The following is a 24,848-nucleotide window of genomic DNA, read 5'->3' on the forward strand; positions in this document are numbered from 1 at the left end:
TCTGCTGTTTTCCATACTGAACTGTGTTTGCAGTTCTTTTAGTTGAAATGTTACCTGTTTTTTTCTCTGTTCTAATTCTTGTTGGAATTTTTATCATCTCAATATACTCCAAAACATTTTATTTAGGATATGTATTTGCTGTGTTTTATATAGCAAATGTGGTGGTTTTGAGCATTACTCTTTTTGATATTAAAAAAATAGTATAAAAGCATGTTTATATTATTCTACAAAAAAACCTGCACTTGTTACTGTGATGGAGAGCTCGTGGTTCCTAATGTTGTGGGATTTGATGACTAATACTGATCCATGATACAGCAGTCTGTCACTCTCTGTTACCAAGATAAATTTTGTAAAAGAGAGGAAAAAAAATCTTTAGGGAGCTTATTTTGTCATCTTTCAAATATTAAGTCTTATTGTAATGTTCATTTCCAAGTGACATTTCTACACATATTACATTCATAAAAATTAACAGCTTAACAGCTTTCTTTTTTTAATTGCAACCATGTATGTGTTCTTTCTAGTAAAAGTATGAAAATAGCTTCAGTGTATGGTGTTAGGATGAGTGCATTGCAAATAGGCATAATATAAACTCTTAGAAAGTTTTAAGTTTTTTGTAGAAGTTGAACTGATCTGTCTCCAAGATTGGCATGTAGCTTTCTTGAGAGAGTAATGGGAAGTGCTTCACTCTAGTGAAATGTTGCATTTTGATATGTTTAGTGTGCTGTTGTAGGAGAGATCTGCAGTTTGTGTTCGGTAGCAAAACATTTATCATTTTAGCTACAGAAGTCTAAGCCAGCAAGTCCTTGCGGTTGTGCTCTTTGATGGAGGTGTAGTATTCCTAGTGATACTTAATTTCCAAGATAAAGGGAGGCTCATAAAGGTGTTTCACTTGGCTTCTTACAGTTTGTATTTTTTCCCAGGCTCACATAATCATAATTTTTCAAGGGAGGTAAGCTAATACTTTGTCCCGTGTAGTTTGCAGACAGCTCAAAAGGTGTTAGATGTGCTTTTTTTTCTTTCTTTCATACTGAGTAGAGATTGAGAGCTCCCTCTTCAGCCTGTCTGCACCTTCATTCAGCAAGACTGAGGACTTAGAAGCTGGGTAATAAGGAAAGGTGGGCAGTGGGAAAAGTGGAGGAGAGACTTGGTTTTTTTAGCAACTCTGCGGTCAAGAAATGCATCAGTCTGGACTACTTTTACGGGTTTAGAGACAGGATTTCTTCTAGGCAAACAGTGCTTTCTGGAAACTGCGTATGTCTGCTAATAATAAGAGATTCTGAGAAATACAGTAACTCACCTGCGCTAGAGCTGGTTACCTGTTATTTCCTACTAATAAAAATTATAACTCTCTATATAAACACTATATAATACATTAATAGTGGGGCTTTTTTCCCCACTGTTCTGATATGTCTGACAGTTTGTATTCATAAAGTTGAATACAAGGATTTCCCAGCCTTTTACTGAGTAGCTGATTAGCCCTTGCTTTGTTTTAAGATGTTCAGGCATACACATGACAGCTCTGGAGCAGAATTTTGGGCAGAACATCCTTGTCAGGGGTGTTATGTGCATGACTGACATAGAGCAACATGTCTGGGAAGGAGAATTTTAGAAGATAATCTGCTGAAAGACCTGCTAATTGGCCAAAAATCCCCATTTATACATAGTAAAATGGAAGATATTTGTATTCTAGTATATCAGATACTGTGAACTTCAGTACTGCATGTTGACCTTTATTTAACACAATGTAAGGTATTGCAAAAACAAAGAATTGGAAGTACTTCCCGTAGTACTGATTATATTTGGGTGTGCAGTCCCTGTAAGTGGTATCTTGTGGTTCAAATATGAATTTGTGACCAAAAGTGTTGATTTTTAGAGTTACTGTAAAAATTGCAGAAAAGCTACTCACAGTAGAAAATACTAAAATAATGGGGTTTTTTTCTTTAAAAAAAAAAAAAAAAAAACCAAGCAACAACAAAGAGACTCTAAAACACAACAGAAAAAAAGACCAGACAAGACCCCAGCACCTGTGCTAGAATAAGCTTAATGCATGGGGAGAGGGGAGTTGTCCTGTAGAACTAGTTTTTATATATTGGAGCTACACTCCGTTGGGCCTTAAATGTATTCATGTGTGTCAGTTGTTACATACATACCCTTATTTTATTTGATCTGTTCAGAAAGACGTTCTGGCTTCATCTCCTGTGTGGATAATTATATTCTGTTATCTTCTGGCATATTCTTCTTGCTATCTGACAATAGCCACTTGATACAATCTGTTGCCCTGTTGCCTTGGTGGTATTCTCTAGGCGAAAATAGACATTTTGGCAGGTAGGAACAGGTGGCTATAACTTGGATTTTTTTATAGCTGGAGCACTAGATTAATCATTTTTATTTTCTTCCTCATTATTCTGCATTTGGCTCTGTTTACTATATGCTTACATCAAAACCAGGGTGTTTATATTCTTTGTAAGTCGCATTGAAGTCCTCAGATGTCTTTTTGTTAAATAATTTTGTTTTATTCAGATGCAAGTTTAAAAAAAGTCTTGTCTAAGAGGAGCCATTTTTTGCATCTTTCAGACCCTACAGGTTTATTTGTGCTTAGAGCACAAAAGACCTGGAATTAGTAGCAGTTTGGGATTAAGTAATGCACAAGAGTTGATTCACAAGGTAACTACAATTGACTTACTGCAGGAGAGTGAACTGCAAGATAATGAAGTTCCTCATTTCACAGGAGGGATTTTATCAGGAAGCAACGTGGTAATGCTCGACCAAAAAGTGGCCTGTTAATGTTCCAAGGGTTTTGTGCCTTTGCTTAAGAACAAAGGAGCATCAGTAATATGGAAATTTGGTGGGTTTTAAAGTGAAAGCAATTTATTAGAACAGGCATTCAGAAGGCTTGAGTTACAATAAAATAAAATTAGAATTAGTTAGACAAAAATAAATGCTGGGAGACTGTCATTTTGCTTTATGTAAACAAATGTTGTCTTAATAAAAGCTGCTCAAGTGAAGCCATTAGGTGAAAGGAGATGCTTTGTGTCATAAAATGCAAAACACATGCCAAAGAGAAAGCTCAGTTTGATTCTTCTTTTATTACGTGTGAATAGGTTGTCTGCTCTGTAGAAACAGACTTGGTAAATGCTTTGTTTTGCCAAAGACTAAAGTGAGCACTTAAGTAGGGCAAGATAATTGCGGAGGCTGAAAAGTTTCTTTATATCCATCTTCCTTGGTGCGAATGTTGAGAAAATATTTAACAGAGCCCCATTCTGTTCGTGGGGTGAAATGAGGTTGTTGAGGAGGCTGAGAAGGGGTCAGACATAGGGTGCTGGCACAGCAACTGATACTTGTACAAGGAACTTCCCTTGAAGGGCCAGACAATGTCACTGAAAAGCCACAAGGAATTGAGAAATGCAGGGGCTGAGCTATTGACTCAGAGATGCAAATCTCATTAAGATGCTGTTCTGGAGAACAGTAGGGTGGCAAATGTGCTCATCTTGTTAAACTGCTGTTGGAGTATAGGGATAAAAGGGAATTGAGGTGGTGATTCTGGGAAGGGTAAGTTTCATTTGGTTAGTCTTCCCTACCAATAAAACTGGTTGCAACAGTAAATTTTAAGGTGGTTGTAAACCAACTAAACTATGGTAAACTGTTTACATAGTAAAGTAAATTTCTTTAAGTCTCTGAGCAAATTAACAGATAAAAGAGTGCACTATTAAATTAATTCTTTTTCCTGAGATTCCCAGAGAAAATCTCCTGTTAAGGTCATTTGGAAAAAAAACCAACAAAAACAAAACAACAAATAACCAACGCAACCCCAAATAATTTTTGAGCATAAGTGAAAACCATGTAATTAAAAGAAGAAAATATGCTAAGAATAACTGCTCTAGGTTTGTTACTGGAAAAGCCGATTGTTAATACATGGGGAAAAAAAGAAGAGTGCTTGGTCTGGTTGTGTATCAGGTTTCCTTAAAGAGACTGTTATCAAAAGCTCTTTTCTGTGCTCTTAGAAATGTAAGTATCTTTTCCCTGTGAGCAATCTTTCTGAAAGGAGAATTAATGAAACATTATCACAAGACTTGAGATTTAACACTCGAGCTGTTTATTTCTACTGAAGTGAAACCAGCTGATTTCGCACTCAGTGTTTCAACTGGTGCATCTAATTAACATCCCTGAGTAGGGATAAAAATCCGGTATCCAGCTCAGTTAAGAGAGTCTACCAGTTGTCCTTTCTAAAACTGGTCTGTGGTCAGGTCATTCCTTTAAGCAGTGTAGAGAAGTTCCTGAGTTGATTTATTTCGTTTATCATAAGAGAAGTAAGAAATCTCTTGGTTATTATTTTTTTTCCTCATTATTTATTAAAGTTTGTTCACAGTCTTGAAAGAACAGGCAAAGGGCCAAACAAAACTTAGAGTAAGAGGTCCTCAGACAGTTCTGAAGAGCCCAGCTGGGTAACTGGGCAACTTCATGTCAGCTGGGAGTTGTCATTTTTATGGTGATACATGGAAAGACTCATTTGAAAACTCTAAAAGCATTTCTGAACTTGAAAGCTTTACCAATTTGCCATAACTGGGGAAGGCAAATGAGAGGCATAGGTTTGACTGTAACGTGTATTACAAGGGGCCAATAAGGCCTTTTTATATTTCTTTTGCTTGGTGTTCAAAGAGGGAAAGTATAGAGCAATCCATTGAGAAAAGAAAGTGACAGGAGACCAGGAGACATGAGCTGCCTCTCAAGGGGCTGGGTAAAATGATAAAAATACAGGACAGCAAACAGAGAAATTATTTCATGGAAAGGGTGATAAGGCATGGAATGGGCTGCCCAGGGAGGTGGTGGGATCACTGTTCCTGGAGATGTTCAAGGAACAACTGGAGGTGGCATGTGGTGCCATGGTCAAGTTGACAAGGTGGTGTTTGGTCCCAGATTGGACTCAATGTTCCCTAACGCTGTCCACATTATTATCTGTTGTCTTCCCTGATGGGGGAGATGTTCAGAGTTTTGCCAGGAGAAAAAGAAGGCAAGTGGGACTTCATGCTTCTCAGGCTCCAGATAGGGGTTTATTAATTCTTACCTAAGGAGTACAAGCCGCTGGCATGGCCTAGACATAGCGCAGAGCAGAGAATGCAGCAAGAGGACAACTTACCAAGATTTCACAGCCTTTTTAAAGGTAAATTACCCAATGAAAACTTAAAACGAAAGATCTTTTCACTTTTTTACCAATGTCCAACAAGTTCCTAAATCACGTAGACAGGAACTGCGGAATTCTGTATCCAATCATCCCAAACTACTTCTACTGCAGAATATGGAGTAGTAGAAGAAGAAGAAGAAGAAGAAGAAGAAGGTTTGGAGAACAACAATCCTCCATTTTGATGTTTTTTGCTTTTTCTCTATTTACTATGCAAATAGACCTAAAAACTCTAAATTTTTCACCCTGTGATAATCTCACATAGTATTTTATCACCTAATTCACACCATTGTAGATTCAAATTCCTTCCAGAGGCTAGGCACATTTTCCCATGGACAAAGGCCAAAACCAGTACTGTTCAGGGGGTTAGAACCCTTCAAAACAGTCAGAGAAATATTCTCTGCATTCTGGGTTCCCACAATCCCAGAGGTCTTTTCCCAGCCTTAATGATTTGTTGGTTCTGTGAAAGCGGTCTGGGCTAAACAGTCTGGAAAAGGGTCTGATAAATGGCCAGCATTTGCACAAGTGCAGTAAATCCATGTCCTGAGGAGGAGTGGGAAGGGCAGTGCAGAGGCTGAAGTGGGCAGACTTCTTGCTCTGAGGGCTCTCTTGGAATCTGGAGCAGGAGAAATTTGGTCTGTCCTTACTGAAGGTGCTGCTCCTTGAGCCTGCTCTGGGAAGTCAGTGAATCCCTAGTTTGAGAACTTCATGGTCCACAGGAAAAGAACCTAAATCTATTTGAGGGGAAGTGCTTTGTGAAGGAAGGACCTGGATTAAATTTATGTTTTGTTCTTGAAAACAATGAAAGCAATTCTTGTTTTATTGGGAATTTTATCTACAAAGAAAGGATTTTTTTGGCTTCAAGACAGAATTGCTCAGTTGCTCTAAAGGCACGTTACATCCAGCAAGTGAACTTCACCACAGCAAAAATTTTAAGCATAAAATGTGAAATACTGTGATTTCACAAGCTAAACACTGCTTGGAGTAAGAGATTTTTTTTTGTTCAAAAGGCAAATACAGAAATCTGCAGATGGGAAGCAGAATTATCTGGGAGTAAAAAAAAAAAAAACCAACATAGGAAAATATACAGTTCAGAGGGCAAGGCAAGTGTATGAAAAAGTCTGGTGCCACTTGTTGAAATGCTTTTCTTACGTAAGTCATTTATGTGATTCTGTTTGTCTTACAGCCTAAGAGCAAGGTGATTAGCAGATGAAATAGAGAGGAAAGATGTAAAAGTCATTAAGAAAAGGAAAAAAACCCGAACATTACTTCTTACATAACATGTAGTTAACCTATGAAATTCACTGCCAACCTGTACTATTGAGGTCAAAACCAGAAGAGAATTTAAAAATAATTAGAAATACATTTACATAATGAGAAAATCCACAGTTCTATTGTAGGATTTTCTGTAGGTTTCATGAAAGATCTCTGGGAGTATTGCCAGCTAGTACCTGGTTGTGAAAGGCTGGGGTAGAGAATTGCATGATAAACAGGTTGTGTAATTATCTGGCATTGCTTGCATTTAAGCATAATGTAAGCTTGACTTGACTTCTTTCTATTCCCTTTGAGAGCTCCTCTCTTCATTCCCTGGCTACAGAAGGAGTTTGGGGAGGTGAACCTCGGGGTGTTGTGTGTAACCACCTCCTTCCCAGGGTGCTGGGGATTGACAGGCGTTTTTCTGTGGTTTTGTAATAACTCACAGTAATGATCGTATCTGCTAATTGTGAAGGGTGGGTATTTCTGGGTTGAACCAGGGCTGCATCAAGTAAGTGCTGTGCAGCCCAGTGCTTCAGCTGATCCCTCCTGCAGGCACATTTTGAAAAGTCTTGTTCCTTCCTCTTTGTAGATTAATTAATTGTGATAGAATTGAGACAGTATCAAATAAATGCACTATTCCTTGTATTCATTTTAAATGTGATTTTTATTGGGGGAAGAGAGGGTATTAATTTTGTTCCTCAGAATAACTATAATCTCTTGAGCAGTAAAACCTTGTTAATTCTTATACAGCTAATCCTCAAATAATAATTCACTTAGACTGACTTCACAACAAAAATAACTGCTTAAGCACAAATGCTTGTAATTTACGCTGTTCCGACCTGTAAATTGTACCTAAAATACAAATGTATAGATAACTGGAAGTTGTTTAGGAACTTTTCATTATCATCAAAAAGTCATAATCTCCCAAAAAGGGCAAGTATTTTTAAAACTATTGAAGCTAAGAGTTCTAGAAAACACAGAAATTGTGTTTGGAACAGGAAAACCTGTAGACAAAACAAAAAAGAAGAATCAAAAAAATAATGCCTGCACAGAAGTATTAACAGGCTCAATAGAAGCAACAGTGTTCAGTAAATATTTTTGTTCTGTGCTTGGGAAAAAGATAAAATGTTCACATCATGGGTTGTACTCTCTTTTCAAGGAGAAGGTTAAACAGCAGTTATACTTAAATTCGGCATTTTTAAGTCAGAGGCCCAGATAACATACATCCATGAACTCGGAAAGAGCAAGCCAGAGAACTGTTTATAATTCATACAGACTTTTTTTTTTTAATAGTTCTTGGAAAACAGGAAAAGTTCCAGAGGACTTGAGGAGCACGCTTCCTGAGAAATAGAGAGAAATAATTCTCTCAGTCTGACATAAGGCTTGAGTGAAATAATAAAAATATTGAGGTGATAAATAAATGTAAAGAATGATAATTAATTATAATTATTCTTGGTTCTTAGAAAATAAAGTTTATCCTGTTAACTTTAATATTTTTTGAGGTCGAGTTTTTATTATAAAACAGTTAAAATTGGTATAGCTGTGTAACACAGGCAGCTTTAAACCTTCCTGATACTTTTTCTTTTTGTCAGGTGGGATGATGTAGAGTCAATCCATTACCTAAAAAGTGTCTGGTAACTGCCTGATAAGTTTTCTGTGGGTGACTGTTGAAACTGTGTCACACCTGCGCTTCTGGTGTTTAGGCACAGCCAGAGAGGAAGTCCTTATCTAAGACTGAGGGCTGTAAACTGTCTTTTAGAAGCTGTGGGAATGTATCCTAGAAAGCAGTAAAATAGAATTAAAAGGGGTATTTTAATGAATGTGATGTATTCTTATTCAAGAGATCCTATGACTACATGAAATAATCCCAAGCACACAGGACAAGAGGACATAGTCTTAAAATGCACCAGGGGAGGTTTAGGTTGGAAATTAGGAGGAATTTCTTCACAGAAAGTCTGGTAAGACATTGGAAGGGGCTGTCCAGAGAGGTGGTGGAGTCCCCATCCCTGGAGGTGTTTAAGGATAGACTGGGCATGGCACTCAGTGTCAGTTTTCTGGTTGACAAGGTGGTTATTGGTCATAGGTTGGACTTGATGATCCCAGAGGTCTTTTCCAACTTAATTGATTCCGTGGTTTTGTGACATTGAGGCACCAGTTTCATCCATAATGGCTGATGTTCTCCTAAGCACGGCAGTTCAAGTTTGGTCCTCAGGGTGAAGCACTTCAATGAGTTGTTGCTGTTTTCACCCCCAGAGGAGTTTGCCGTGGACTGAGTGCTGCAGCTGTGGCTCAGGACAGGCTGCATGTCACTGTGCACCCCTGTCCTTGCCTCTCTGAGCCTGACAGCTGCTCCTGCCTTCTCTTCCCACTCTGTGGGAATGAAGGGTGTTGTCCTTGCACAGTCCACAACAAGCCAGTTTGCTGTGGAAGTCAAATTAAGGGAATGAAGCTTGTCCTTCTCTTCGTTCCTTCATCCCAGTGTTGTAGGTGATTGGTTATCCAGTTTCTTTTGGGGGTGTAAGTCAGGCTTGTTTTGTCTTGAGCAGAGCATTTGTTGCCCCATTTAGCCACTGTGAAATCCTCTCAGAAAAACTGCATTCTTGAAACTGAGATCTGTGGGATTTTCAGCACAGTTGCTGTGGTCAGGAAGGGTCTTTCACTTTCCTTGCACTTCCTGTAGTTCTGTATTTCCAGAAGTGGAGAGGCTGGCAGTGGATACTCACACTGTGGTAGCAAATATTTTTAGTACTTCTGTAGTGTTTTTTATAATTTCTATTGCTCTGTTTGGCACACTAACAATTACAGAATTATTCTTTAATAGCTCTCTTGCCTTGTTATTAATAGTAAGATATTCTGATTCATAGTTAAAAAAAAAAGATGATAGGAAAAAAAATGATGATAGAGTGAAGCTGGTCTGTTAAATACAACTTTAAATATTCTGCCCATCTGTTTCCTGTGCCACTTAAATTATGAATGTTTTGCTATCTCAGCTTTGCTTTTCTTTGTCCATTTTCCGCTCTTAAATTTCCACACAGGGTTTTGGTCGCTTAATAGGAAATTATAGCATGCAACTGGTAATATCAGCTTCAGGTGCTGGGTTTATGAGATCTCTCTGTTCATCTGATATTTTTTCCCTTGTACTGTCTGTTTCTTTCCCTTTCTCATCTCCCTTTTCAGACCTGTAGTTTAAGTGTACAGGCCTCTACTCTTAAGTGTACAGAAGTTTCTCCTCCCTCTATTGTCACCCTTCCCTGAAACCCCCATGTGCTTTGGGCTTTACTGAGCTTTCACTGTAATTACCTTGCTGTGACTGCAGCAGCTCAAGTCATGCTAGTTCTGAGCAATGTCTCTTTTTCTTCAAGTTCACTTTCTCTCATTTTCCTTGACTTAAAAATTTCCTGAGAACTGTTTATCAATGCAAACTGAATTTTGTCAAAATTCTCTCTTATTTTTAATACTGCACTTCCGTGTTTGTTTTATTTCTCAGTTTGGTAATGCAGAGGTTATAGTAATATCTGGTACTTCTGTTTAGAGTCTAGTTTCACTTGGCATAAATGATCTGAATCTCAGGTTCATTCAGCTGTGGTCAATAAATTTCTGTGTGGCGATGATTTTATATTGCCATATTATTTTTGGGTTCTTCTTTTGTTTGCTTTGTTGGCATTTTTTTGTGTATGTGGGGACAATGAAGCCTTTGCAGTAACTACATCAGACATTAAGCACTGGCCAGTGATTTTTTTGCCAAGTTGGATGATGAGTAATCAAAGCTTCTGCATCACTCTTTCACTTTCTTGGAAGTGAAATTGTGGCATTGGACTCACCTAGAACAAGGAATAAGTTGTTTGATACTTTGACAGGTGTGCTTTTGGGGGTGTGAGCTGTTTGCTTGTTTTTCTTGACGTGTTTGTCATGTCAGTCTGATCTGATCTCAAGCCCCAAGTCCATCTTAGGGGTTGTGGTAGCTTGATTTGAAGCTGTGATCTCATGACCCAGTACCTGGCTGTACCATGTTTCTCAGTTATAGAAACAGTCTCTGTTGCTGGGAGTTTCATCTAATGTTAAGTCAGCTGTGTTTTCTGCTGAAGACTGTTATTATCAAAAAAACCTTTTAGGAACCAGTGAATTTTGTAAAGATATATGACTAAATTGTACATCAGAAACATCCTGTTTTGTGGGATGTAACAACAGTGAATCAAGTGAGTTTAGGAGAAGGATTTGAATAGTGTTTAGTTGGAAGAATTTTGAAGAAGTTGAGTCATTTTTAACAAGACTGTAAAGGATAGTTTTGTCAGTACTTTCCCAGTGATGGTGACTGGGTATTGACTACAGGCTAAGCTTTTCAGGTCACCATCATAGGAGAAACTACACATATGGGGTCCTGCACACCTGGAAATCTCCAGGGAAAGGCTGCAAATACAGGCAGAGAGGCTCTCCCTGGAGTCACACACAGGGGTATTGACACTGCTACTCACTGGGGGTAGGGCCTCTCCCTTTATTGCTCCAAAAAATGGATTATGTGGCAGTGGCTCCTTCTGCTTCAAAATGTGTAAGGCAGGGAGGGGTAGGTGTGGTCCAGTTCAGTGTCTGTAGTGTAGCTGTAGTTGGTTTTCGTGACTCAGCAGGTTTTTGGCTGAGACATTGGCATTTTCTGACTTCTGCTCTGCTACCTCAGCTCCTGTGGAATGATCATCCACCTGCTAAGGTTCTTCTCCATTTCCAGTTGAAACATTCTTTTCCTGTTAAATTTTGTCAAATGTGTCATGTTGCTTTTATTTAAAATGACTCTGGTGATGTTGTAGATTCAGCAGGCAAAGTGGGAATAAGTTTGAATAATATCAAATTATACATGGAAAATTCTTGATTAAAACACACAAGCTTTATTTGCATCTTAAATTATGGTTTTTCCTTATACAACGTTATTTTGCATAAGAGATTACACTGATATGCATTTATTTTATTTGTCAAGTATTGACAGAGACAGCTCTTGTTTCCTTTTAGGAATCTGGGTAAAAATGGCTTATCTAACAGTAGTATTCTATTGGATAAATGCCCACCTCCACGACCACCACCTCCACCGTACCCTCCCTTGCCAAAGGACAAGTTGAATCCACCTACACCTAGTATTTATGTAAGTAAATCTAATGGCAGAAGTGCATTGCTGCCTGTCTTTTGTAATTGTTTGGATATCTGAGTTACATAATGTAATTATTTTAAAGATGCACTGTTCATCGCTGAGTTCTAATTACAGTGCTCTCCAAACTGGTATATAAGCAGGAGAAATGCTAACCTTAAAGATAATTTTGTGACATAGTTTGCCTTTGAAAGTACTTGTAAATTAAGAATGTCAGTAAACAGAAGGAAAAATACTTTAGATTTTTTTTAATGCTCAAAATGTTGGCAGAATAAGCAAAACAGTTCATTAGATACAATGCACAGTATTTCAAAAATGCACGTACAATTTTTGCAAGTGGCGTCTTATGTATAAATGAGCGAGTAATTAAACTCTCACAACAGTCTGCTTCAAAACATAGTGAAGATAAATGAACAAAAGCTGAGGTGATGTTAAGAACAAAATGTCAGCAGGAAAAGCCAGGGTTTAGTTGAGTACTATTTTCTCATGCAAGCATTGAAACTTCTGTTCTGAAAATAAAGTTTCATAATAGCTTTATTGAGTTAACTTCCTTAGTAATAAAAGAATAAATTACAGGATATCCACTTCCTTAATAGCAGAAGAATTAATTACAGTATGTTCATACAGGCAGTGTGAAAAGCTCGAGTTGGCTTTGGTCACCTCAGTTCAGGGACCAGAAGAGGCTGGCACTTGGGTCTGATGGTGCCCAAGAGGCTGCCTGAGAGCTGGGTTAGGCTGGATGCACTAGTGCTTCCAGCTGTTTTCCAGGCCTTGCACCTGAACTCATAGGCCTTAATAAAAGTCCATCCCAGCTTTGATGAGTCCTTGCAAAGCTGGAAAGTCACCACACTGCCCCAGACTGTGCAGATGTGCCACTGTTGGGGACTCTGTGCTGTGTTTTGTTTATTGCTGGAAATGCCTTCGGCACTCTAAAGGACTATGAGCAAGTAAAAAAAAAATCAGGAGGGAGACTATAGCATGAAATTGAGGTTATAGGTGTAGAGAAGCATAAGAAAATCAAATCAACATTTCTGGTTAACATGAGATATATCATGAGAGTAGTCTTTTAATTATACTGTTTCTTGTATACATTATCTGTAAAATTAGCGCTTTTTTACTTCTGAAAAGAAACTGTACTGCTCTTCAGAGAATTCTCTAGATTTAGGCAATGTACAAGGCTACTGTCAGATAAAGAAATTAAGTACAGGAAATCTGAGTTGCAAAGCTGAAGCAACCTGGGAATAATTCATGCCAAGAAACAAATTACAGTAACAAAATAATTTCAGGAGTGAGCCCAGCATTTACCATAGAAAGAATTGTATGGTGTAGCTGTTCATTCCCCACTGTGCAGGGAAATGGAAAAAAATCCTGGTTTCTATCTGCTATTTCTCTTTTGTTTTACTATTCTTTCTTATTTTACAAATAAGGAATCTAGATTGATCTGACATCTAATATTCCGTTATAATTTTGCAGTTGGAAAATAAACGAGATGCTTTCTTTCCACCTTTACATCAATTTTGTACAAATCCAAACAACCCCGTTACTGTAATACGTGGCCTTGCTGGAGCGCTTAAATTAGGTAAATTTACCCTTTTTTTTTTCTTTTTTTTTTCTTTTGGAGAGAAATGTATGTTTTTTAAAGAGACATCTCTCAGTTCTGACAAGTGGATATTTTATTTCTGTAATACTGTATTACCTGTATATTCCAAGTCGTTACGGTAATTTGTCATTTCTCAGTTTGCTGTTGTTTCTAATCTTGGTCATGCCAAAAAAAAAACCCACCACAAATACAGCAGATTTTGTTGAGCACAGAGAGAAGCTGAGCTGTGGATATGGAAGTTTACAGCTAGATATTTTCCTATAAAAACTGGATGCATGTCTTTGTGTTTAGATCTAATGATCTGTAATTTGACAGTGCAACTTTTTCAAGTCTGTAGACAGATAAGCTATCACTACTGGTAGGAGACATGTTATGTGATGGAAGTACATTCTTAAAACTCAGCTCTGAAAAATGCTTTCTTGGTAATAGATTTGAACAATGTTTGCAGATCTGTTTACCCAAGACATGCAAAATGTTTCTTGTAATATAGTCCATAGCTGCCAAGTTTTTTCTAATTTTCTACTGGATGTATGGAAAAAAGTTTTTTGGGTGTCAATAATTAACATTCAGGTGGGCAGTGTTGTGAAGACTTAACAGGTAAAAATGATTTTAGAGTAAACCTTTCGATAACATTCAGGCATTTTCCTGAATTCTTTTTATTCTATTTTAACCTTAATTTATTAATTTTATTGCTATTGATTAGATCTAGGACTCTTCTCTACTAAGACATTGGTAGAAGCGAATAATGAACACATAGTAGAAGTAAGGACACAACTACTGCAGCCAGCAGATGAAAACTGGGACCCCACTGGAACAAAGAAAATCTGGCGTTGTGAAAGCAGTAGATCTCATACAACAATTGCTAAATATGCACAGTACCAGGCCTCCTCATTCCAGGAGTCTTTAAGGGTAAGTTAATTGCTACTATTTGGGTTATAATTCATGGACTGCAATAATGACTCTGGAGCCAATTAATAATGGCTGCTGGAAAAAGCAGAAACTGCTAAGGAAAAAGAGACATTTTCATTAGCATGCAGAGCACAGGTAAATTTTCAAGATCTGTTTTGAATAGAGGGTAAAATAGTAAATTCTTCCTAAATGCTTAGTGTAAACTTCAGTTTAATAATGTAAAACCCACGGCTTTAAAAGTTTATAAGTTTAAGCTTTCATATTATAATGTCAAAATTCACATTAAAATACTTAGAACTCGAGGCTTTTTAAAAATTTGGATTGCTTCTAATTTCACACTTGTTTTGAAATCAGATTCCTTATTCTTCATACTGTCCTGAATTAATTTGGATGTGGCCTATTAGAAGTTTACACTAATAATTGTCTTTTGTTGGGTTCCAAACATAGCAGTTCATACTTAGTTTAGAAGTTTTTAGACTTACATGACAGAGTGAAGTATTAGAAATAATATTTCCCCTTCCTGCCTTGGCAGGGGGGTTGGACTCCATGATCTCCAGAGGTCCCTTCCAACCCTAACTATTCTGTTACTCTGGGATTCTGTGAAATGTGATTTTATTAGTATTACTTTTTAATATTTTTTACTGAAGTAGTGAGCACATTCTTGAAACTGGCTATGGGCACTCCTTGGAGGCTTATGTTACTTGGTGTTGCAAAAAGATTGGGCTAAGGCAGAACTAAGACAAGAAGATAATTTTGACCAGTTGTTCTTTAGAAAATAGGGAAAATGTCAGTGTGGGGAATTGACTGTTACAGTTTTCACTGCCTTTACACAGAAACAGGAATGATTTCAGTAAGAAAGGACAGAGAAATTCTGAGTTAAAATTTTGGGCTTTAGAGGAAGGGATTAGAAACAAAGAAATTAATTGGTAGTTAAAGAGAACAGAAGGGAATCTAGTCATAAGGCTTTGACCTGGTACAGGATGAAGAAAAAAACCAGGAATACCACTGGGAAGCACGGGGCATGGAAATCTTTTAGAACTTGGGATTTTTCTTCCTGTGCAGTGGTAATAAATTTCAGTAGGACGTTGGCTGAAGTTTTCTAGTGCCCCTGGAGCAGTGGCACCAGTGCTGTATTTTCTTGTATGTCATTCCAGAGGGGCTGCAGAGCATTACATCACTGGAACATAATATATATCTATATCTGTCTATATCTCTATATAGATATAAATAGATATGTTTAAAAATGTACATAATTGATCACATACCACTGAAAGCCTCAGCTTTGGATTTGCACCACAATGTGTCCTGCAGGGTTTTCTGATTTCTTTTTTTCCCCCCCACTGTTACAAACTGGTGGTAAAAATGCAATACATAAAATAATTTTTAAGAGTGATGGTTTTCATTTTTCCCCTGGAAATTAGAAAGACACTGTACATGTGTCCTTTGCCTAACGCTGCTCTGACCTGTCCTTAGGTGACTTTTCAGTGTTTAAATGAAAGCTTTATTTCTTCTTTCTATAGCCACAGTTCTCTTGGCTTGCCCTAAGTGATCTTTTTCCTTTATTCCTCTTACAGCTATTACATTGCTTTTCTAACACGTCTTGCAGCATTTGATAAATCCATCATCACTAGGTTCCTTTTTGTTTCTCTTTGTCCTTCATTCAAAGGATGAATAAGACTTTCTCAGGTACACAGGGCACTTTGAGATTTAACAACAATCCCATTCAAAGCCAGAGATCTTTGGATAGACTCCAGACAGTTCCTTCTTCCCTTTTGTCTCTTTTCTTTTTCCTTCTGTGTCCATATACTTGCCAAAATAGAAGTCTTTAGAATAGGGTTTTGAGCACAGTCTGCTAAAAAAGATAAAATTGCATCATTTAATATTGGTTGGATTTTTTCCACTAGTCATGGTCTCAGCTACTGCTAGTGCTAAAATAGCATATGACTATGAAAAATTCAAAAGATTTTATATAATCGAATTTATTAAATTAGTTTTACAAATATTAGTCATCCTAGTTTCCTGTCAGGATACCTGCTTGACTTTGAAGGGAGGTAGATGTTCTTATCTGAAAAAGTTAACAGAATTCTTTATTACTGGATTCCAGGTCACCCTCATAATGGAGCAAACCAACGTACTCATTTCCAACTTGAATGCAGGCCAGCAGAAATATTTAAAGTGTAGACATTTTCTGTTGTTCTGGCCTGAGTGTCATGGAATCTGCAGCCATGAAGAATTTTTTTTTCAATGCATTTGACTAACTTTTTTTATTTTCTTCACAATGAAGAAATGTTGACACAAAGTCACAGATACGGATATTTCAAAAATTGCGTCGATATCTTGAAACAAATGTATTATATCTGTGTTACCACTTCATACCTATATATTTTATATGTTCTTTTATGTGTGTGTGTGTGTGTGTATTATGTAAAAACATTTCAAAATTGCATTTTATAGGAGGAAAACGAGAAGAAGAGTCACCACAAGGACCACTCAGATAATGAATCCACATCTTCTGATAAGTAAGTGTGGTATAACTGTATTTAAATTCTGTAGCTGGTTATATGTGCGATTTTACATCATTCCCCTTTCACATTTGCCTGATACATTTTTATATTTGCAGCTCTGGGAGGAGGAGAAGAGGACCTTTTAAAACAATCAAGTTTGGGACCAACATTGACCTGTCAGATGACAAGAAGTAAGTTGATTACAGTTTCTCCTGCTCACAGTGGGATTCTACATGATGATAATCCTTCAGGAAATTCATTGTAGTATTCTCAGACATCAGTCAGTCTGTTGATAAATTCCAGTTGCACACCCCATTTCCACAATGGAGTGGTTACCTTTGGTTTTTAAACTGTTGTTACGAGTCCTCCACATGCTAAAATATCTTTTCAAACTTCTCTTTCCAGGATTTTTGTTTTTCCAGAAATGAGTTTAAACATCCATCAGAAAACATTCTTTCTAGTCCTCCTCTAATCCATTGCCTTCGTTTCATTGTGAGGCTTAAAATCGTTTGCTTACTACTTTATTACTTCTGACAATACCAAGATTTTTAGTCTTTGCATAGAAATTCTAAGATTAAAGGTTTTTTCTTTCTTTTTTGTTTGTCTGAATTTTTGTTATTCATGGGTTTTTTCATTCATACTGTCATCTGTTTCCACCTTTTCATAACTCTTGCTTCTTTATCCAGTAACAAGGTTCAAAATACGTAGCAAAGACCAGACCAGTGCTTACCTGTGGGTGAGCCATGATACCACTCAAGAGCCTCAAAAAATAAAAATTGAGTATTATTTAAACGATATATATCCTTCTGTGAGTAGATGAAGGTAGTTTAGAAAATATTAAAAATACTCTGTAAGTGGTTTTTTATGGTCCAGTAATAATTATTTGGGGTTCAATCTCTAGTTAAGACATGTTTCCATCAAAGATCCAGCATGTCTAGTCTGTCAGTCCCACCAGCTGCAGTAGAAAAATTCTGGTCTACTTCAGTCATTAGAGAGGAAAAGTTTATGGTGTTTGGGCAGTAAGGACCACTTAAGATGATGACATCTTCTGTGGCAGTCACTAGAAGATCAGTGTGTACATCTGTGGATGTGATTAGAGGTTGTTACAGAATTTTAGATATTGATGCCATTTTTCTAGAAAAGAAAAAAGAAATTCCATTTGTAGGTACAAGCTAGTTGCTAATAAACTATTCCTCTGAACAAGCCATTGGGAGAGAGACTTCAAATGAACCTAAGCATAACTAAACTGAGGCTCATAGGGAATTGGATTTTGATACTTGAAATAGTTCTTGTAGGATCCCAGAGAGATGCCAGATCTTCTGATCTGTAGTTTTCAGCTTTGGCTACAAAATTAGGTTTCCCCTCAACTAGCCTGTGAGATTTGTGATTGTATTTGGAAATATTTTAACATTGAAAGAGTAACACAGATAACCTATGAACCTATGCTAACAACTTTCTGAGAATGTTTGTTTCCCAAACTCTTCTAAGAGTTTCAGGGGTTCACAGTTTGTCAATTTGCTATTTTGCTGCAGGTGGAAGTTGCAACTCCATGAACTGACAAAACTTCCTGCTTTTGTACGTGTGGTATCAGCAGGAAATCTTCTAAGCCATGTTGGTCATACCATCCTGGGCATGAACACAGTGCAGCTCTACATGAAGGTTCCAGGTAGCAGGACACCAGGTGAGTATAATCTGCATGAAAAAATCAGGTTCTACTGTGGGGTGTTGGATTTAACTGCACTGCAGATTTCCTATGTCTTGCAGCACGCCTAAACTTGATAAATCTACATATTCAGTATTTTTATATTTCTCACTTAACTGAACTCTGCGTGCACAAAGTGCTTATAGTGGAAATTGCTGATTCCTGCAGTGCTAGGGAATTGCCCTGCTGACCTCTTGCATGCAATACTGGATTCTTTAAGGAGATAAAGAAGGTTGGGTTTATATATGTGGACAGTATTTGTATTTTTACATACCTTGGAAGTTTTTAGAGGCTTCCCAAGTGAGTCTGGTGCAATCATAGAAATCAGTAACTTCCACTTTCTTACATTTTTACTGTCTGAGAACAGGACTCAACCCTCTATGATGAATCATGTTGTGTTGGGGCCCTGGACTGAGACTTGAGGAATCTGGACTAAATTTCAGGGTCTGTTTTTTTCTGAAGTACAACTTCGTAAAATTCCATTAGGGATTATGGCTTAGTTTTCCTGCTGTCAAAAGAAGATAAAATACTGGGCATTTCTACATGGATTTTGAAATCTCTTTCAGAAAGATTTTTGTACTCCTTGTCTGTTCAGTGCCTGAAGTCACAAAATTTTGCACCTGACCAGGACTGTCAGGAGATACCATGAAACCCAAAATCTGAGCATTTGAAGTATTTATCTCTACAGGAAGGGAATTGCTGAAATATTGGTCAGATCCCCAAGATGGGTGGTTCCAACTTTCTGTTTTCCACAAATGAACAGAAGCAGAATTCTCATGTCACTGGTAGCTTAGCTGTGTGAAGCACCTAAATAGTGTATGGAAGTGTCATATAAAATATATAAAAATACTTGAACTGTGGTGTAAGTTTTTTTAGTAGTTGTGGTTTTGCATTTCAGGGCATTGTTTTGATAGAAAGGCCTTACATAAAGTGTGTTTACTTTTCTCTTAAATTTCAGGTCATCAAGAAAATAACAACTTTTGCTCAGTAAATATAAATATTGGTCCAGGTGACTGTGAATGGTTTGTTGTCCCTGAAAGCTATTGGGGTGTCATGAATGACTTCTGTGAAAAGTAAGCTGAACGTGCTATTTTTGTGTTTTACCAAATTTTTTGTGCCTTTCTCAGACCTGAGGGGGGAAACTACTGAGGGTGTTCTAAGGGGACATTATTTTATGGGTTTTCCATGTAGTCAGAAAAGTCTCTTCTAAAGTAGGTCAAAATGCAAAATCTAAGAGTTCATAGAAAATACCGCATTTGTACAATGTACAGAAACTTGGATTGCCTATAACAAAAACAGAAAGCAGAATTCTCTTGACAGAAGCAAATACAGAGTCATTGGTATTTTGGCATGTTTTCTTGTTGCATTTAGAGGGAAAGCATAATTTGCTCAGACCCCAGGAGGCATCATGGCAGGCTTTGCTTAGACTGACGTATCTGTAACTCCCTGGAAAAGCTGAGCTGTCCTGAGCACTGGGGAACTACAGCTGTAAGATTAGGATTTCTGTGCTGTGTCTTGTGTAGAGTGGTTGCTTTAAAAACAGACAGAACAATACTTGTTTGTACATGGACACACATGAAAAAGAGGGAGCATCATTGTATTCCCTAATCATGCCAATATTCAGGCAGGAGCCTCTGAGGTTGATTGTATGGGAGAAGGTTTTTCTTACCCAGTTGAAACTGGATTAAGCTCTTGACTTCAGAACTTTTCCAGAGCTCTGCAAATTCATCTCAGTGTCTCTGTATTTTCTGCCTGTCTACTGACAGCTGTTCTTATTTCATCCACCCTTAGAAAGATAACCCATCTTAAAAATGTAATTTCCACTGATGGAATTGCCATATCTCTGGCACAACAGGCCTTTTTACTCACATGTCACTGCTCTTCTGAGGCTGACAGAGGAACTGAGAGCTTGGTAACCTCACAGAATATCTACAGTGCTTCTGCAGAGGCACTTAATTGTCTTTGAAAACTGTGCATTGCAAATAATCTTTTCTTGGTGCAGTGTAAAAACAGTATAATATTGGGATAAGGATGGAAGAGGAGTGTGGATTTTGCATAACCAGAGGGGAAAAGTTCATAGTTAGGAAATCCATACGGATTATGGAGTTTTTCCATGCTGCTCAGGATAGGTCAGCATTTCTTGGCTGAGAGCACAGACCCATGGATCACAGTTAAAATGTTGCCAAGAGGTTGCTTGTTGTATGGGCAGGCTTCACATGCATGCACAGACAGTGTGAGTACATGTTCAAAACAGAAAACATCCTTGGGAGCTGGTGTGGTCTGTACAGCAGATCAGTGAGTGATGAAAGGAAACAGCATTGGGCACCAGTGCCACACTAGATCTGACCAAGGGTCTGTCTGCCTCAGCATCCATAAAATACTGGGAAACTTAAAGGAAAATAGAACTTAACTGGAAGCTCTAAACTGACTTCACATGGGCAGATGGATGGGTAGGTGTTCTAATGTATTGATGGATATGAAATGTGGAATTATGATCAGGAATTTTTGTACATGACACTTTCATTTTGACTGCTCTTTGTGGGTCACTCATTAGCTGCAGAAAACATTTATGGTGATGGTCATTTTTTACAGGCAGTTGCATTGAAGTATCTGCCACTAATGTGTCCATTGGTAAATGCTGAAGACTTCATCTTCCCTCTTGTTTCAGGAACAATATGAATTTCCTAATGGGATCTTGGTGGCCAAACTTGGAAGATTTGTATGAAGCCAATGTCCCAGTTTATAGATTTATTCAAAGACCAGGGGATTTGGTGTGGATAAATGCTGGCACTGTTCACTGGGTTCAGGCTATTGGTTGGTGCAACAACATCGCATGGAACGTTGGCCCTCTCACAGGTATGTGCGAGCAATGCCTGTGCTGAGCTATGTGTAGGTAATATTATACTGCACATGGCACTGAACCTGCCAGTTCTTACTAACTTGTTACGCTTTACTACATAAAAAACCCCAGTGGGCTGTATTTTTAAAATATGATGTGTTGAAACTTTAAATAATTCCATTGTAAGAGGAAGAGAAAGCTGCAAAAATGCAGTCTTGGCACTTTTGCTTTGAATGGGCTTGTAAAAACAAAATGTGTATATTAATTCACTGTCTTCTTAGGCCATTTCTTAGCTTTTTCTCCCAAAATTTGTACTACACAGCAAGCTTCACTATGGCTTTCATATGAATTTAAGGACTAGTCCTCTGATATTGGTGGGACAGTTTGGCGAGAGCATCAGAAAATGCAAACAGTTGCAAAATTTAGTTCATAAAGGAGTGTTAGGTTTCTCAGACCTACTGCTCTAGAAGCCTTTAGTTTTGAACCATGGTCTTGGAGAATTTTTGTCTGTGAGTGTGGAAGGAAATTCCACAGCTAAAACAAGAGTCTCTCATGCATTTGAAGATAATGTACTTCCAAAAAAGCTTCTGTTTTCCTGAGTAGTTTAAAATGTGTCTTTATATGGTGCAATAAAGAGTGTATCTCTAGGTTTGTGTGATTGACTGATAGACCTCTCATGTTCAGTGACAGTAAATTTTGTAAAACATTTTTAAAAGAAGGGTGGAGTGAGTAGGCTGCTTAATGAAAAAGTCTGACTCACTTCTTCTCTCAAGAAGAGATTATATACCATAGCAGTGTAAAATCATGATAAATTGTGAATAGAGTGAGATGCAGACATTTCAAATCTGGAATTTTTTTTTAATCTGGAATATTTGAAAGTCTACTAATGAACCATTTTTTAAATACTGTTCCCTGTTCCACAAAGAAATGGAATACTTGTCAGTAACTTGTCTTCACAGGTATTTGTTGCTGCTCTGGTATTGCGTGTTCTTTCAGCACCATAAATACACTTTTTTTAAAAAGACATTTTAAAGAATGGAAATTCAATTGGAATGAATGGCTCATTGAAAATGAAGTTTAGCTCTAAAAGATATAAATTATTATTATAACAGAGGGATCTTGGTTGATAATTGTTCCTTAACCTAATTGCTTCTGTAACTCTGTGTTTGTGCAGCCTGTCAGTACAAGTTGGCAGTGGAACGGTACGAGTGGAATAAGCTGCAGAGCGTGAAGTCCATAGTACCCATGGTTCACCTTTCATGGAATATGGCTCGGAATATCAAGGTCTCAGATCCAAAGCTTTTTGAAATGATAAAGTAAGTTTTGTTTATTTGAGGACTTGCTGTGCCCTTTTTCTCTTCACACATAAACCAGTGGTTGATTTATAAATAATTCTTTGCAAGACTTTTCAGTTCCTGTGAACCAAACCAAAATTACTTTAGATTCTGTTTTTTGCACACAGCGTTTATAGGTATCCCTAATTTTATTATGTTTTATGTGATGTTAATTGTTGCATAGCTTTAGAATCATCTAAGTAACTTTTTAGTTAAATGTGCCATAAACTTAATTCAGCAATTATAATTCAGAAAGAGTTGACTTTGATCACAGCAGCTGTTCAGAGTACCTATCATCACAAATAAGAAAATTAGGTCATCAATCCAAATATTAGAATTGGAATATACAGTCATTTTTACAGCCTAACTTTGTAACTTAATTCTACGTTTCTAGAACTGTAGTTAGTGTTCTCATGCTGTCATTTGTAGATCCAGTATAAATCTTTTAAATAAAGACAAGTAGGAATTTGAGTGCCTCCTTCCCTTTGCTCTTGTGAACAATGAATTGATTGATGTATAAAATGATAATTGAGTTTAGTGACATTTCTCATACGCATATTCCAAAATGCAGGAATATTCCAGGCTTCAAGCATCTGTAGTGATTTTCTTTAAAGGGTGCATCTTCAAGCAAATGTTAATCATATTGCAGCACCATACTGAGGTTGAGGAATGAATGAACATTTCAGCATATAACATAGGTTTGTCTTAAAGAAAGTGAGGGAATGAATTCCAAAGCATATTACTCATCATGAGAATCCTTTGGTAGCAACACTCTCTGCTTTGCCTGACTCTACCAAAGCATTTCTGAGCCCTTCTTAGTCTCACCAACATACTGAATCAAGAAGCATTGAATGCTTCTATTATTTGCCTTGAAATGGGCTTTAAAAGATGGGTAAGTTAACTTGTGAAAAAAAGGGCAAAGAAAAAGAGTGTCTTTTTTTCCCCCAGTAGGATTTATTGGTGACATCTGAGTGTGACACCTTTTTACAGTAGGAATTTAATTTAGGCTTGAACATCTGTTGCAGAAGGGTGGCATTGGGAAATGTTAAATTCGTAAGAACTGAGAATGTTGGAAGTTGACAACAGGGAGGTTTGTAGTCACTCTAAAGCTTGGTTATAGGGTAGTATTTGTGTGTGAATACTTTCCTAAAATCTAGGAACTGATACTTAGGGTAAAGAAAGTATTTGCTGAAGGCCTGGCAGTCCTGCCCCTTCAATTAAGCAATTAGTGCTCATATTCCCAATGCCAGCTGTCATAAAAAGGAGAAGAGAAACCAAATAGTTAGAAATGAGAAACAGAGGAAAATGCAGGAGAGTGTGGGAGGAAGCCAAAAAGTCCATTTAAAAATACCAAATCCACAGGCTTCACTTTTATCTTTATTTATGTAAAATATGAATAAAGCCCAGCAGACATCTATTGTAAAGCTCAGAGGAGTTCTGGAATGTTCTTGACAAAATACGATTTTGATATTTTGGCCACTTGCATCTTGCATTTGCCATGGTTTGGGTTTAAAAGGAGAAAAATGTGACTGAGCACAGCATCCTTCTCCAAGAGAATCACTTAAAATGTTAAGAAGAAACACAGAGGACAAAATGGTAGTTTGCTATTGTCTTGCTGGCTGACAGCAGCTCAGCTTTTTCTAGCAAGAGACTCAAATTTTAGGTGTACATCACAAATAAACAGAGGTGCTGAGGAGCACATAGAAACTTCGGGCGTGCCTGCATTCGCTTTTTCCAATCTACTGAAACCATTTCCAGTTTTCTTGGATTAAGCCACCCCCATCCAGGTCAGTTGTCAGCCAGATCTCAAGTTCCTGCTGTGGGTGCAGAGGGGAAAAGGGGGATGATCAGCTCTGGTTTGTAATGTCCAGTAGCAGCAGCCTGAGATAACTTTTTGTTGTGGTCACTCCTGTAGTTATGGAATAGCAGTTCCTAGAAATCAGTAGCACCACAGCCTGGTGTCTGACCTTGGCTTTGTAAACATACTGGGAATGCAGAAACCTTCATGAATTTCCTTCAGATAGGAAAGCAGTTGCATCATTTTCCTGTGGACTCCTTGTCTGCAGGAAAAACCATCTGGCCAGTAGCTGTTGTCCACTGCACCTGGATTTTTCTGGGTACAGAATAGAGACATTTGTGTGCTACATATATGTGAGTGTATACATGTGTATAAAAATGCTGGAAAAAAATGTAATTTTTGATAGAGCTGGTTGAATTTCATCTTGGATAGCTGGCTTCATTTGTCATCAGGAAATACAAACAAGTGACACAGCTGTCATCTTTTTGCCAAGCACAGGTCTTTCTAAAATAGCATGTCAAAGATACATAAAGTGTTCAGGTAGTTTGGACTTCTGTCTCTGAGGCTTCTTAGGTATCAGCATAGTACAAAAGATGAG

At 37.6% G+C, this 24,848-nt stretch overlaps 1 protein-coding gene across 19 annotated transcripts in view; it reads left to right on the plus strand.

Moving 5' to 3' along the window:
* The window catches only part of KDM6A (lysine demethylase 6A), a 151,949-nt gene that overhangs the window by 118,454 nt on the left and 8,647 nt on the right, over positions 1-24,848 (plus strand). For all 19 annotated transcript variants that reach the window (XR_005601988.1, XR_005601991.1, XR_005601990.1 and 16 more), the window contains 9 exons: positions 11,432-11,561; positions 13,038-13,143; positions 13,868-14,073; positions 16,528-16,592; positions 16,694-16,768; positions 18,110-18,258; positions 19,238-19,352; positions 20,948-21,135; positions 22,293-22,434. Coding sequence is in view for 7 of the 19 variants with exons in the window: in XM_039552533.1 (XP_039408467.1) it covers positions 11,432-11,561; positions 13,038-13,143; positions 13,868-14,073; positions 16,528-16,592; positions 16,694-16,768; positions 18,110-18,258; positions 19,238-19,352; positions 20,948-21,135; positions 22,293-22,434 (1,176 nt within the window). In the remaining 12 variants the exon portion in view is untranslated. The remainder of the gene's footprint in view (positions 1-11,431; positions 11,562-13,037; positions 13,144-13,867; positions 14,074-16,527; positions 16,593-16,693; positions 16,769-18,109; positions 18,259-19,237; positions 19,353-20,947; positions 21,136-22,292; positions 22,435-24,848) is intronic.

This window comes from Corvus cornix, chromosome 1 (assembly GCF_000738735.6).
Source record: "Corvus cornix cornix isolate S_Up_H32 chromosome 1, ASM73873v5, whole genome shotgun sequence".
NCBI lineage: Eukaryota > Metazoa > Chordata > Aves > Passeriformes > Corvidae > Corvus > Corvus cornix.